This window comes from Ipomoea triloba, chromosome 2 (genome assembly GCF_003576645.1).
Source record: "Ipomoea triloba cultivar NCNSP0323 chromosome 2, ASM357664v1".
In the NCBI taxonomy this organism is placed as follows: Eukaryota; Viridiplantae; Streptophyta; class Magnoliopsida; order Solanales; family Convolvulaceae; genus Ipomoea; species Ipomoea triloba.
In genome coordinates this window covers 24,522,495-24,537,840 of record NC_044917.1, presented here as the reverse complement: position 1 = coordinate 24,537,840, position 15,346 = coordinate 24,522,495, and the positions used below count along the sequence as shown (strand labels likewise).

The 15,346-nt window shown below is 34.5% G+C and overlaps 1 protein-coding gene across 2 annotated transcripts; it reads left to right on the top strand.

Annotated features, from left to right (window-relative positions):
- The first annotated feature begins 3,706 nt into the window (after window positions 1–3,706).
- Window positions 3,707–10,492, top strand: LOC116010159 (nuclear pore complex protein NUP96). Of its 2 annotated transcripts, XM_031249435.1 has the most exons (8): window positions 3,707–4,004; window positions 4,252–4,305; window positions 4,829–4,912; window positions 5,494–8,065; window positions 8,344–8,467; window positions 8,681–8,829; window positions 8,996–9,093; window positions 10,076–10,492. In XM_031249435.1, coding segments are annotated over exons 3-8 (3,138 nt in total). In that variant the 5' UTR covers window positions 3,707–4,004; window positions 4,252–4,305; window positions 4,829–4,910; the 3' UTR covers window positions 10,269–10,492. The 2 variants fall into 2 exon arrangements, with proteins under 2 accessions (XP_031105295.1, XP_031105296.1); XM_031249436.1 differs by lacking the exon at window positions 4,829–4,912.
- Window positions 10,493–15,346: the final 4,854 nt, after the last annotated feature.

Genomic DNA, 15,346 nt, shown 5'->3' with positions numbered 1-15,346 from the left:
TATGAGAAGGAATATTTGTCTATCATTAATGCTGTGGATAAGTGGAGACCTTACCTATTGGGGAGACATTTCACCATCAAAACTGATCACAACAGTCTGCAGTTTATACTTGAGCAGAAGATCACAACTGCCCTCCAACAAAAAAGGCTTGTCTAAGTTACTAGGGTTGGACTATTCCATTCAATATAGAAGAGGAACTGACAATATAGGGGTCGATGCCTTGTCTAGAAGGGAGCATGGAGAGGAGATCACATGCCATTCCATTTCAACTATTCAACCCCAGTGGATAGAAAAGATCAGTGCCAGTTATAAGGATGATCCTTGGGCCACAGAAAACCTAACTACAACTCTTATACAGCCTACTGCTGATCCCAAGGTTTCTGTGACAAGGGGTCTTGTGAGATATAAAGATAGGCTTTATATTGGATTGGCAGGGAACTTGAGGAGAAAATTGATTGCTAAACTACATGAGTCTGCCATTGGAGGCCACTCAGGGCAACAAGGAACATACTAAAGATTAAAATCCCTGTTCTACTGGAAGGGCATGAAGAAAGATGTCAGGGATTGGGTAAGGGGCTGTGATGTCTGCCAGAGATGCAAAAATGAGAATGTGGCCACTCCAGGTCTCCTACAGCCTCTAACTATTCCTGATGAGGCTTGGAAAAGCATCTCCATGGACTTTGTGGAGGGACTCCCTAAGTCTAACAATAAAGAAGTTATTTTGGTTGTTGTGGACAGATTCACAAAATATGCCCATTTTCTTTCCCTTGGTCACCCTTACACTACTGAGTCTGTGGCAGCTCTCTTCATGGAACACATATATAAGTTACATGGGTTACCAAGAAGTATAATTTCAGACAGAGATAAGGTATTCACAAGTAAATTTTGGCAGACACTCTTCAAGAACATGTAGGTCAAGCTTAATCTCTCTACTGCCTATCACCCTCAAACTGATGGGCAGACTGAGAAGGTTAACCAATGCCTAGAGAGCTACCTAAGGTGCATGGTGTTTCAGAAACCTAAGCATCGGGCAAATTGGTTACATTTGGCTGAGTGGTGGTACAATACAAATTACCACACTTCTCTCAAATGCACACCCTTTCAAGCATTATATGGTTACCCTCCCCCTATCATGGCTATCAGTTTAGGCTCTAAGGACATTGAAGGTGACTAGTTTGCAGAAAGAGGGGTTGTATTAGCAACCCTTAAGCAGAACTTGCTACAAGCCCAAAACAAAATGAAAGTACAATCAGACAAAGGGAGGAGTGAAAGAATACTGTCTGTGGGTGATAGGGTCTACCTTAAAGTATAACCTTACAGGTAGGTGACAGTAGCTGTGAGAGGGAATGTGAAGTTGTCTTCCAAATACTATGGCCCCTACAAAGTCATTGAAAGAATAGGTGAGGTTGGTTACAGATTGATGTTGCCACCAGGGGCTTTACTGCACCCTGTGTTCCATGTTTCTTAGCTTAAAAAGAGGGTTGGTGAAGGTGTAGTTACACAGCTGGATCCCCCTTTGGTGGGTCTCGAAGGTCAGGTCTTGGCTGAACCAATAGCGGTGTTGGGGAAGAGATTGGTCAAGAAGAATAACCGGGCTGTTACTGAAATCCTTGTCCAGTGGTCGAATCTACTAGTTGAAGAAGCTACCTCGGAAGATTACTATCACCTCCGGAGCCAATTTCCCTCCTTTGATCCTTGGGGACAAGGATCATCTAGAGAAGGGGGTGTTGCAATGAGCCTAGGTGATGGTCTGACAGTTGTGAAGGGCATGAGGAAGGAAAGGGAAGCAAACAGCGCAAAGACTAAACAGCAGACGACGTCGTTCGATGGGGGGCGGTTAAAAGAGCCGTTATGATTACCCAAGCGACGTCGTTTCGAGTTAGCCGTTGGAGGCAGTTGAATCCCTTCTTCAGACGATGCCGTATCGATCCCAGGACTTTATCTAAGGCAATTGTATCCCTGAAAAAGGAGAAATTAGTTCTGCTGCATTGGGATTGTATTTAACCTTCCACATGAGTTGGTTATAGTTTTTATGCTGAATAATAATCTCCAAATACTTATTCTTCTTCTCTCTTCTTCCTCTCAACCCTAGATCCCCCCTTTCTCTTTTGAATTGCCCTAATCCTCCCTCAAGGACAGTGCAGATTCTTTTGTCAATTTCACAACCTAAAATAATGGCCTGTGTATAAATCGATAGAAATTTCGTCCGCCGCCACCTGAAGACTGCGTCTGATGGATCTAAGTGCTCCACCACCCACTCTTCTGCGTCGTACAAGGCATCCACTACAGAAAAGTTGAAATAATTCTCACTATTGTATTAGAGCATTTTAAACAAATTTTAATTGATTATTAGTTTCATTATGTATTAGAGCATTGGTAAGCTTGGAAAGGCCGGCGATACTGTGAAGATTGCACTGGGTTTCTTTCGGAACCATCTGATGCCAAAGTTGCTTGCTTAAATTGACCGTTTTGCCCCCATAAATAAACAATTTAAAAACATTTACGTTTTTCCGGCAACATTTTGACGGTGATTTGGTCGGGAGGACCAAATGTATTAAAAATTGCATAGTTACGGTACTAAATTGTTAGTTTTTAAAGTCAAGTACTGAAATTAACATGACCCCAATAGTCACTAGACCAAAAGTGTAATTTTCTCATTAATTTATTTATTTTTGAAAAAAAAAACCCCGATTTAGATACCCAGCGAAGAGTGCTAAATGAATTTGGGACGGTACAATAATGTTTAACCAAATTTAAAACGGATTCAAATAATAATATTAGTAACTATACTAGAATAACGTTAATTAGACAAACACTCAATAGGTTGCAATTAATATTCAATCGTTATACTGTGGATTCTGGTCCAATTTTTCAGAATTTAACTTTATAAAGTACATAATTTATATTCATAATGCACATAATTCTATGTTCATAATACACATATACATAAACACGAAATATGAATTATGTGCATTATGAACATAAATTTTGTGTATTATGTTAAGTGTTTATGTGTCCTCAACTATATAATTCTGTACATTATGAACATGAATTCTGTACTTTATGAAGTTAAATTTTATATATTGAACTAGGGTCCTGGTTCACGATATAAATTGCCATCAATATTTACCACCTATCATTAGACTCACCAAAAATCGTTTAATCCGCCCAATGTATGGATGTAAATTGTACTTGAACATGATGGGCTGACTCGTTAAGCCCGAAAAATTACAGGATTAAAAACTGAAAAAATAGCTCGATTATTTAATTGGGCTGACGGGTTGAGCCGAGTTGGCCCGTCAGGCTACTTTTAAAAGAAAAAAAATAAAATGTCTAAATTCTAATTTCTAAAAGACTAAACCCTAAAATTAGGGTTCAAGGCCCTCACGTTGTTGAAGTCTACTAGTTTTCATAGTTATATTGTTGAGTATAGTCTTAATTTTTGTACTAGTTATAACTCGAATTTGTTGGACTTTTCGTATGTGGGTTTGTTAGTTAAGCAATGTCGACATATTGCTAGAGACATTTGGAAACGTGTCTGTTCATCATGTTAAGAGGTCAACGAATCATGTAACTCATGTGTTAGTACGAGCAACTAATTCTATCTGTCTAAGGGTCGTGACTGTATTTTCCACTGACCAATATTTATCAGTTGGTTAATTATTAATGCAATCTTGTTGTTTCCTTAAAAAAAAAAAAAAAGAAGCCTAAAACTAGGGTTCTAAATTCTGATAAGCGCTACATTTTCAGTCTCCCGCTCCAACTCCTCCAAGGCTCCAAGCTTCCAAATATTCGCAGAAGTCCGCACTCCGCACTGCCGCGACGCCCCCAAGCCCGCCGGCCGCCGATCACCGCAGTCCGCCGCCCACCGCTCACTGGAGCACCGCCCGACGCAGCCGACGCTCGACGCACGACGCCTGCCGCTCACCGGAGTCACCGCCCGTCGTCGCTACATTCCAGATTCCAGACCATTTGAAACCATTGCTGTACCAAAACTCCAAAAGGTTAATTGTAATTGACTTTATGTTTGTCAGCTCTGTGTGGCTCTGTGTATGTTTTTTACTTTGAAAAATGGATTGGTTAATTACTTAATTTAATGGCTTACACTCCTTACAGAGAAGCTAATAGCTATACTATATTGCACATTTGCACTAGCAATTTCAAAGTACATAATGTCATAATGTATGATTATTGGTTAATTCCTTAATTCAAAATTTTGACTTCTTATTTGTAATTTTGTATGAAGTGCAGGCTGTGACTTCCACTCTTCCAGGCTCCAGCAGGCAGCAGTGCAGTCTCCAGTGGGTAAGTTCACAGTTCTATTTTTTTTTTTCTAAATAATTTGGCTGGCTAAATGGCCGTGGGTACCGGCATAGTTGTATTTTATCCGGCTAAACCACCCGTGGGTACCCGAGTCTTGCTTGATATTTTGAAATGTAAATTAATATCTGTAAATATGCTATAAATTTGTAATTGGGGAAGAATTAGGGAATAGAAGATTTGATGAAGTGCTATTTAATCTTGATTGTGGATTTGTGGCTTATGATTTATGAAGTTTGTTTAGGTAATTATGCTACTGTCTTTCCAGTGCATATGTAATCAGTACTGTTAAGTATGCAAGTAATGCTAACTAGTTTTGATTTTTGAACTTTTGATGATGGGATTCCTAATTTCCTATTAGTATTTAGTACTCCAGTAAGTAGTATACTTAAGTAGTAACTAGTAGCTTTCAAACAAAAAGTAGTAACTAGTAAGGTTATTAATTTATGGACTTGTGGGTTTTTACTTTTGAGACTTAGAGTATTAATGTATTATGTATAATGTACAGTGTGGCCAATGTTCATCCGGTATTCCGGTTGACCCGTTCTATCGAATTCGGATCCGGTTGACCACTTGACCCGTTTTATTGAATGTAAGTATTCATTTTTTATTTTAGTTCAGACGATTTAGCTTGCCCAATTAATCCGACAACCCGAGGTTTAGGGTTAGGGCTAGCCCGATCCGAGAATAAAATAATAAATTAACTGACAGCACGAATCCGATAAGCCCGAAACCGACAGGGCTGGACCGATTGACATCCCTAGCCCAATGGCCCAAAATAAGAAAACCATCTCCCGCCCGCCCGGAGGTTGGAGGCTAATGAAAAAGAAAACGAGAGAGGTTTTGTTGGTCAAGCACACTAAAACCTCCATTCTCTTCCTGCTACCTCTAGTGTTGAAGTGGGGAAACTGCTGAGCTTCAAACTTAGAGATTCTAATCTCTCAATTCATAATAGGCCCGTTTCTTTGCCATTTTCTACATTCATTTTGCTTCGTTAATTTTTCTCAGGGTTTTTTTTTTGGGTTCAGATCTCGATTAGGGTTTTAGGTCACTCTAAATTGGCAAGTCAATTTCATCGTATATTTTCACCACCTTTACAATGACTATATATGTATAATGTATGTATTTGTTCCTGTTGTTTGGTGTTAATTCTCTTCATGTATTTGGTTTCAGGGGTTCGAGAATGAAAGTTGATTTGGGGACTGCTGACTTACTTCATTTATCCCAATTTCAATGCAAAAGAAGAAAGGTTTCTCTTCGTGGAGCAGTTTCGGGTCAGGTTTGCTCCGAGACTGAAGCTTCTTTGCCTACTCTACAGTCTGCTGATTATTTTACGGTACCTTGCTTGAGCGAATTGGCTGTTAGGGAGTTTACGAGTCCCGGTTACTGTAGTAGAGTTGTAGATTTTACTGTTGGAAGGGTTGGTTATGGGTGTATTAGATTTATTGGGGAGACTGACATAAGAGGGCTGGATTTGGAACACATTGTTAAGTTTAGGCGGCATGAAGTGGTTGTTTATGAGGATGAAAGTTCCAAGCCTGCAGTTGGTATGGGACTTAACAAGCCTGCTGAAGTAACTCTGTTACTGAAACTAAGATCCTTAAAACAAAATATTGAAGATTCATCAAGAAAAATCCTAGAGAATTTGCAATTGAAAACAAAGAGGCAAGGAGCACAGTTCATTTCATTTGACAGCTCAACTGGTGAATGGAAATTCCTGGTTCAACATTTTAGCAGATTTGGTTTGAGTGATGATGAAGAAGAAGATATTGCTATGGATGATGTGTCTCCAGAAGGTCAAGATCCTTTGGATATGAATGGACGTGAACTTTCCGATATCAATGAAGAAACCTCCTTGGTTGACCCAACACTCCTCTCCCATTCTCTTCCAGCTCATCTGGGCCTTGATCCCGTGAAGATGAAAGAAATGCGAATGCTGATGTTTCCATCTGAGGAAGAGAATTTAGATGATTATAGTGGTATGCCTTCACATCGTAGACCACACTTCAATAAAGAATCCTCAAGATCACCACTGCAGTTGCAGCATGTTTCACATGCAACAGTCCAGAAAAGTAGCCCCCCATTGATTCGCAAGACACCTTTAGCTCTTATTGAATACAATGTTGGTAGTTTTGGCTCAGGCTCACCTGGTTCTATTTTGATGGCACAACAAAACAAGGGGGTGCTCTTAAAGAAAACAAATGCTGAAGGATTTAAGCTGGATGCCAAGCAGCAAACTCCTGTAACTGGTAGTCTTTCTCACAATGTGGTTGATGCTGCATTGTTTATGGGTAGATCATTTCGAGTAGGATGGGGGCCTAATGGCATCCTTGTTCATTCTGGTGCACCTGTTGGAGCTAGCGAATCTATAATATCTTCTGTAATCAACTTAGAAAAAGTTGCAATCGACCAAGTGGCAAGAGATGAAAATAACAAAGTCAGGGATGAACTTATAGATTTTTGCTTCGCTTCACCTCTGAATCTTCACAAGGAAATAAATCATGAAACAAAAGAGGTTGAGGTGGGGCAGTGCAGCTTAAAGCTTCAAAGGCTTGTATGTGATCGTTTGATCCTTTCAGATGTTTGCCGGAGCTATATTGAAATTGTTGAGAAGCAACTGGAGGTTCCTGGATTGTCATCCTCTTCTCGTATTGTATTGATGCACCAAGCAATGGTCTGGGAACTAATTAAAGTTCTCTTTTCTTCTAGGCAAGTGAGCGGGAAACCAAAATCTCTGGAAGGTGATAGTGAGGAAGACATGATATTTGAAGGGAAAGAAAGCGCATCAGATATAGACACAGAGGCACTTCCACTGATTAGAAGAGCAGAATTCAGTTATTGGTTGCAGGAGAGTGTTTGTCACCGGGTTCAGGAGGAAGTGAGCTCCTTGAATGAGTCGAGTGAGCTGCAACACATATTCTTGCTGCTGACAGGCCGACAGCTAGATGCTGCCGTGGAGCTTGCTGCTTCTAGAGGAGATGTTAGATTGGCATGTCTACTGAGCCAAGCTGGTGGTTTTACAGACAACCGCTCTGATATTGCTCGACAGCTTGAGCTTTGGAGCAGAAATGGATTGGACTTTAATTTTATTGAAGCAGAAAGAGTTAGACTTCTTCAGTTGCTTGCTGGCAACATCCATTTGGCATTACATGATGTAAATATAGACTGGAAAAGATTTTTGGGACTGTTGATGTGGTATCATCTTTCACCTGATACTTCGTTGCCTATTGTTTTCCGCTCATATCAACAACTTCTCAATGACGGCAAAGCTCCATGTCCTGTGCCTATTTACATTGATGAAGGACCAGTAGAAGAGTCTCTGAACTGCCACAAAGAGGAAAAGTTTGACCTAGCTTATTATCTTATGCTACTTCATGCCAATCAAGAAATTGATTTTGGTGTTTTAAAGGCAATGTTTAGTGCCTTTGCATCAACAAATGATCCACTTGACTACCATATGATTTGGCATCAACGAGCAGTTCTAGAAGCAGTTGGTGCTTTCAGTTCTAATGATCTTCATGTTTTAGACATGGGACTTGTTTCCCAACTGCTTTGTCTTGGGCAATGTCATTTGGCCATCTATGTGGTGCTCCACATGCGATATCGTGAAGATTACCCATATTTACATGCCACTGTGATAAGGGAAATCCTTTTCCAATATTGTGAAACTTGGAGTTCTCAGGATTTGCAATGGCAATTTATTGAGGGCTTGGGTATTCCTTCACCATGGTTACATGAGGCGCTGGTAAGTAACTGTCCTTATATTGAACTTGTAATTTTTGCACACTAATAACTCGTCATTTTATTCAATGGACCATGATTGATGTTATTAATAGTTGCAGTAGTGTATCACTGCTCTCTCCACTTGCATTAGAATATTTACTATTGCTTTTCATGTTGAAATTTATATAATCCAATTTTAAGCATGGACATTCCTTGAGATCCTTTGGTTACCAAGTATTTTGTATCTGATTTCATGATTTTAATCTGATTAAGATTGTGATTTTTCATTTCCAAATGCAGGCAATGTATTCCAATTATTATGGTGATTACTCAAAATCTCTAGAACACTTTATTGAGTGTGGAAACTGGCAGAAGGCACATACCACTTTCATGACTTATGTTGCTCATTCTCTCTTTTTATCAGGTAGATCTATTTTATTATTTACTTCTGTGTTAAAAGAAATAGTTGGTTGACTATATGCCTGAGAGTAATTTAATAAATGCTTTTATGCACTATTGACATGAGTGCTTATTCAAGCCACTGTTATTGACTTGGTGATTCCATATACTAATAAAGAGAAGCTGTAGATGCATATTGTTGTTAACCTCTCTTATGTTTGAATTTGGTTGCTTTTAGGGGAGCACTCTGAGATATGGAGACTCACGACCTCCATGGAGGACTACAAAGCAGAGATTGAAGATTGGGACTTAGGAGCTGGAATATATTTATCATTCTATTTTCTAAGAAGTTCATTGCAGGAAGAGAATGATGCAATGAATGAACTGGTATGCATATAAAGTTCTATTTAATGATTTGTATGTGTTTCTGCTATATTATTATTATTATTAAGCTTTTAGAGTTTTAGTTACCAAATTGCTTTCCATTGTTCCCCCTTCTTGTTATAGAAGTTACACCTTGGCAATCAACTGACTGGCACATTTATAATGGCAGGATTCTCTGGAGAAGAAAAATGATGCATGTGCAGAGTTCATTAGTCACTTAAATGAGTCTCTGGCTGTTTGGAGTAGCAAACTACCTGTGGATGCAAGGTATGACACCAATTATATTTGCTGTGGGACAATGACTAATATACTTGGAGCTTCTTTTCAACTTTTCATTGACTTCACTAGTTCACTTCCATAGTTTTGCAACTTGTGTTTTTTGACTAGGTAAATATTTTATACAATGCACCCAAAAATAGGTGCAAGCGTAGTACAAAGACTGGTCCAGCTCCCCTAATTCCAACCTTACCCATCTATTTCCATAAAACTTAACAAGAAAGGGCACACACATCAGAACATATACTTTTCCCTGAATCTCAATGTATGAATGCCTATTAGACATATTGGCAGGCAAATAGGATGTTAATGCAGTTCCAATCCTGACCTCCTAGCTTCTTTTTATTCCTATAACCTTCTCTTTATAGCCAAAACCAGTTCACTTCTTGCTTTGTGCTTTGCTGTGTCGTCTGCTGCCATTCACTTGGTTAACAAAATTCTTTGATCCATGTTACCTGCTTCCCTTTGTACTTTCTGTTTGTGGTTTTGAAATTTGTCTGAACTATGAAGAGACAATAATTGAACACACAATGGATATGGGTAGAACCTCTGATTAATGAAAGAAATATGCAAACTTAGTTTAACGTGAACCTAACCACCAACTTAGAGTTGCTTTTTTTTTTTTTTCTTCTGCATAGGTCAATCAATCTTTTCAGTTTTCACCGTAAACCCACACAAACCAAGTCAATAAAATTCTGAGCAATGAGCATAATGAAAATCTGAATCATTACTAGAAACCTTAAGCTTTTAATGATTAAGTTGGCATCACATCACCCTATTTTAGAACAAATATGAACCCTATCTCCATTCACAAATAAGATAATTACAGTTGGTGATTTTTCAAAGTGTGTGAATATCATCTGATTCTTTATTACCACTTGCTTGTTTCTTTGAATTTCAAATCCTAGAAAGCTATAACAACCCTTTGTAAGGATCAAGGATGCTAAAACATTTCTGAATTTATGTACCACAGGGTTGTTTATTCAAAGATGGCAGAGGAAATATCGAATTTGCTTCTATCTGATAGCGGTGAAGGGTCAACAAGCGAGGTTCAATTAAGTTGTTATGATACGGTGTTTAGTGCACCCTTCCCTGAAGACCTTCGGACATACCATCTGCAGGATGCAGTGTCGTGTTTTACATCTTACCTTTCAGGATTTGCTTAGTGCTTCACTGTTTATCACTTCTTTTTATTTTTTTTTTGGGAAATTTTGTGCCTGTATACGTGCTTTTGGAAATTTAGAAATGTAATTTTAACCATGGGGACTGTTAGTTCTGCATATATACTTTTGTTTATTTCCATAGACAGTGTGCGTCCTAAGTCCTAACCCTGTTCTGCCTCATTTGACGTTCAATGAATCAAATGTCACATTATATGAAATTTATTTCATGGTAAGGTTATATAGTACCGAGCATTAATTTATGATATAAGAAAGTTCTCAAGGTTAGTGTTTTAGAAATGTTTTTTCTCACAAATTTATGAAAATTCTGTAAAATATTTCAAATTGGTTTGTTTAAATTGCACATTCCTTTTAATGAACGTGTACGATTGACCCACTTTTATAAACATAATGACTGCATGATACGTTATAATTATATACGAAGTATATAAAATATAATTTAGTGATGAGTTATAATTCGTAATAAACTTAAATTTAAATTCTTTCATCTTTGATTTTTGTCGCACTATTTATTTAAATTTGAACTAGTCTTTCACGCAATACACGGAAAAAAAATGTTGTTATGAATTTAAATAAAAAAATAGAGAAAATATAAATATGTTAAAATATACAATATAATAATATAATTGCAATTCTATACATTTGGTCACATATCTTTTTAAATTTTTTGTCATAGCATACAAAATTAAAATTAAAATTTTGTATAGTTGATATAGTCTCTAATCATGTATAAATTTACAGAGAAAATTTACATAATTTAATTGATTTATTCCTAATTGTATTTCATATATATTATAATTCCAATAATATGAATAATAAATAAGAGAATTATATTTAGAAATAAAAAAAGATGTAAATTTTAAATTTTGTATTAGTAAATTTAAACTCTAATTTGATGTATTTCTTTAATGATTGAATAATACGTCCATATGTAAATTATTTATATTGATAGATTTATAATTAAAATATTACATTTAGAAATTAACAAAATTAACATTTTAATTTTGTATGACCAATATAGTGCATAAGTATATGTATGTATTAATTTTTTTTTAAAAATAATTATGAGCACACATTTTGTTAATTTTATAACTTCATTTCCCTAATTATATTTCATATTTTATTACTTATAATTAAGGAATTAGATTTACAAATTAAATGAATTTAATTTTTAAATTTGTATGGATTAATGTAGTCTCCAACTATATTACGTATTTAAGCATATATTTCTAAATATTTATGAATTTTTTTACATAATAGTATGAATTTAGACAAATTTAAAATAAATTTTCTTAATGAGTAATCAGTGTAATAATTAATATGTATAATTATAGTAGTAAGCACAATTCTATAAAAAAAGTGTGTATGTATATATTTTCACATTATACAAAATACCATAAATATAATATATGTATGCAAAAATGGATAGAAAGAGACATTTATAATATTTTTTGTTATTATATAGATATAGATAATAGATAAATATCATATCATTATTTCCTTGCATGAAAAACATTCTTATTTTAAAATTTTGCATGCTATCCAAGTTTTGTTTTAGAATTTACTTTGTGATATTTTAAACTTTTGTTTATTATCATAAATAGTAAATAGTAAATAGATGTTTGAAAATCTCTCAATTTTGTTTCTAAATGTTTTCCAACCCTTAAATGTAGCATAATCAAAACTACTCTATATCATCATTTAAATAATATGTCCATGTTTGGTAAGTTTATAGTAGATTTTATCATTCAGAATTTGTAGATCTATGATATATTTTTAACTAATTTATTGAAAATTTATTTTTCTAGTTCTATTATCTCTTGTTCTTCTTCATTTTAAATTGATAGATTTCGAGATGATGCATTATTCTTAAATATATGAATTTCAATTAATTTAATATCATTATTATATTTAAATAGTGAGACATTATATTTACCCAATAACATTAGATTTTTTCAAACTCCACAAATGTAAGTTAGTTCAATTAGTTGTTTTTTTATGTTAGTTTTTCTTCAATTATGTTATTAACGTAAATCAATTTGTTTTGGACTAACAACATGAAAATGATAATAAAACATCTAAACATATTTTAATGAAATATTGATGTGAATAAAATGATATTCGTGTTATTACTCGTTGATTCTACTCTACTAGCAAAATAAATAAATAAATAAACATCTTTGACTCATACTTATCACTCTAAGAAATTTTAAAAATATTGCTAAGAAAGTGAGAGTCATAATGAACAATCTTAGATGTTACTTATAGTAAAACATAAAAGGGCACTGTGGAAAAAAAGGGTTAGCACAATTTGAAACTCCCAAAACGAGATATTTATCGGGTATCTAAATTAATAGTTTGAAATTATTACGGAGTACATTATTAAATTTGGCAAATTAAAATTATTATACCTAATTGTAAAGTGATACCAAATTAACAATGTTTCAAATTGAGTAAAGTCAAACTATATTTTGAATATAAATCAACACAAATATGAATCGTCATTGCAATTTATATATATATATATATATATATATATATATATATATATATATATATATATCGTGAAATGAACTAATACTATATTGAAAATGAATATAATATAGTGATTTAATATAATCATATGTTAATTTAAAACATTAAAATAAAACTATCAATATAGATGTCATTTAAAATATTTTAATTAAAACTTTTAATGATATATTTTTCATATATTTTATTTGCATAAAAAAACTAAACATAAGTTGAGAAAAAAATTTAGTCTACCTTAAAAGTGGATCATGGTCCATGTTATAATAATCCATTATTTTGTGCAATCATTACTATAAAATTATAAATCAAATTAACCAATATTATATTGAAAATGAATATATTATAGTGGTTTAATATGATCATATTTTAATGTAAAAATTAAAATTAAAATATCAACATAGGTGTCATTTAAAATATCTTAATTAAAACTTTTTAATGGTATATTTTTTTATATCTCAATTTTATTTGTATAAAAAAATTAAACTTAAGTTGAAAAAATTTTAATTTATTGTATCTGAAAAGTTGACCCTAGTCCATGGCATAATACTCCAATATTTTAGGAAATCATTAGTTATTACTATAAATTAAATTAAAATATATAGATGTTGGTTTTACGGCTGCGCTACAACCGTTTCAGCTGGCCAACACTACTGTAAAACTTAGAGGAATATTTGAATACAATAGGAGAATAATTATACTTGCATTCAAATCGAGCTCCCTTTACAATGTAACCCCAAGGGGTATTTATTTAAGAATGATTAGTCTATATTATGGAATACTTAACAAATATAATTTTGGAAGGTAATTTTGGAGCTTCCTAACTGTCTTAGAAGTTACCAAATCTCTTTTCCAGAGAATATCCCCAAATCTCGCCCAAGTTTCCTAATTCTGTGCAGTAACCGCCTTTTAGGGCGCACCCGGTTGAGCACCGCCTCCCGAATGCATGCGAGAACTGAGCCACACGGGTCACATGACCCAGCTACATATTCCCCGGAACTGATCAGTTGGTGAGCTCCAGATACCGATCTTCTCGGGTTGGGTACCCTAGTCGGGGTATCTATCAATAGATATAGCTTATTATTTACAAGGCGTTTGGTTAGGAGGAGGGAATTAGGGAGGAAAAGAATTATAATTGGATTGAAAAAGAATAATGTGGAAATTTAAATTACATTGTTTGGTAGACATGAATATGATGGTTGGTAATTGAAAGGGAAGAAGTGAATAAAGACTAAAATGCCCTTGTATAATACTCCATAATAATAATAATATAATAATAATAATAAGAATGATAAAATAGTCATTTACCATGTAATTAGCAATGGGAGACCCCATTAATTACATCCTACCAAACACCCTATTAATTTTTTTTTTTTGGAAACAACACCCCATTAATTCTTTAAAGAGTTAATTTCAATTTTTGTCCTAGATTTATAAGTGACCATACACTTTTAGTCATTTTTATTCAGAATATTCACTTTTGGTCCTAGTATTATTGTTATATGACCATTTTTGGTATTATTCCACCCAGATTGCCTTGCAAACCTATTCATGCATCCCATGGTATTAAGGATTTGCGTTTCTGAAGCTTCCCGAAAGAGCATGAGATCATCTCCAAAAAGAAGAAGATAGAAGATCCCAATAATTGTCTATAACTCAATATTCACAATTCTAGTATAATATAAGGTGTACCAAAAAGTTAGGAATCACAACTTCTAACATATCCCATCATGGTCTATAACTCAATATTCACAGTTCTAATATAGTAAGGTGTACCAAAAAGTTATGTATCACAACATCTATAAACGTAACATATCCAACTATTGTCTATAACTCAATATGCACACTCCTAGTCCTAGTCCTAGTATAATAAGTTGTACTGTAATTTTATAGGAAACACATCCATAAACGTAACATATCTGGCTATAAGAGTTTATTACCAAAATAGTCTCTCGACTATTGCAAAATTATCAATTTGGTCATAGATAATTTTTCGTGACCCATTAAGCCCCTCGACTTTGAAAAATTTAACCAATTTGGTCCTCCGATTATTTTTCCGTTAAACATCCGTTAAATCGGGATTAAATTGATAATTTTGCTATAGTCAAGAGACCAAATTGGTAATTAATTTTTCACTGAAATTATCTATTGACTATAGCAAAATTACCAATTTGGTCCTGATTTAACGGCAAAATAAATGGAGGACCAAATTGGTTAAAATTTTTAAAGTCGAAGAACTTAATTGGGCACGAAAAATTGTCTAAGAACAAATTGATAATTTCGTAATAGTCGAGGGACCATTTCGTAATAAATTGTGGCTATTATCTATAACTCAATATGTATAGTCCTAGTCCTAGTATAATAAGGTGTACTGAAGTTCTAGGAAATTAGGAATCACAATATCTATAAACATAACATATCCTAATTTGGAAAGAGTTATTACAAGTAAAGCATAAAAGGACGTGATCGGATTCTTAGTTTCTGCAAAATCATATCGCTCCTGAAAGTTTCTCTCTTGTTGTCTAAGCTTCTCC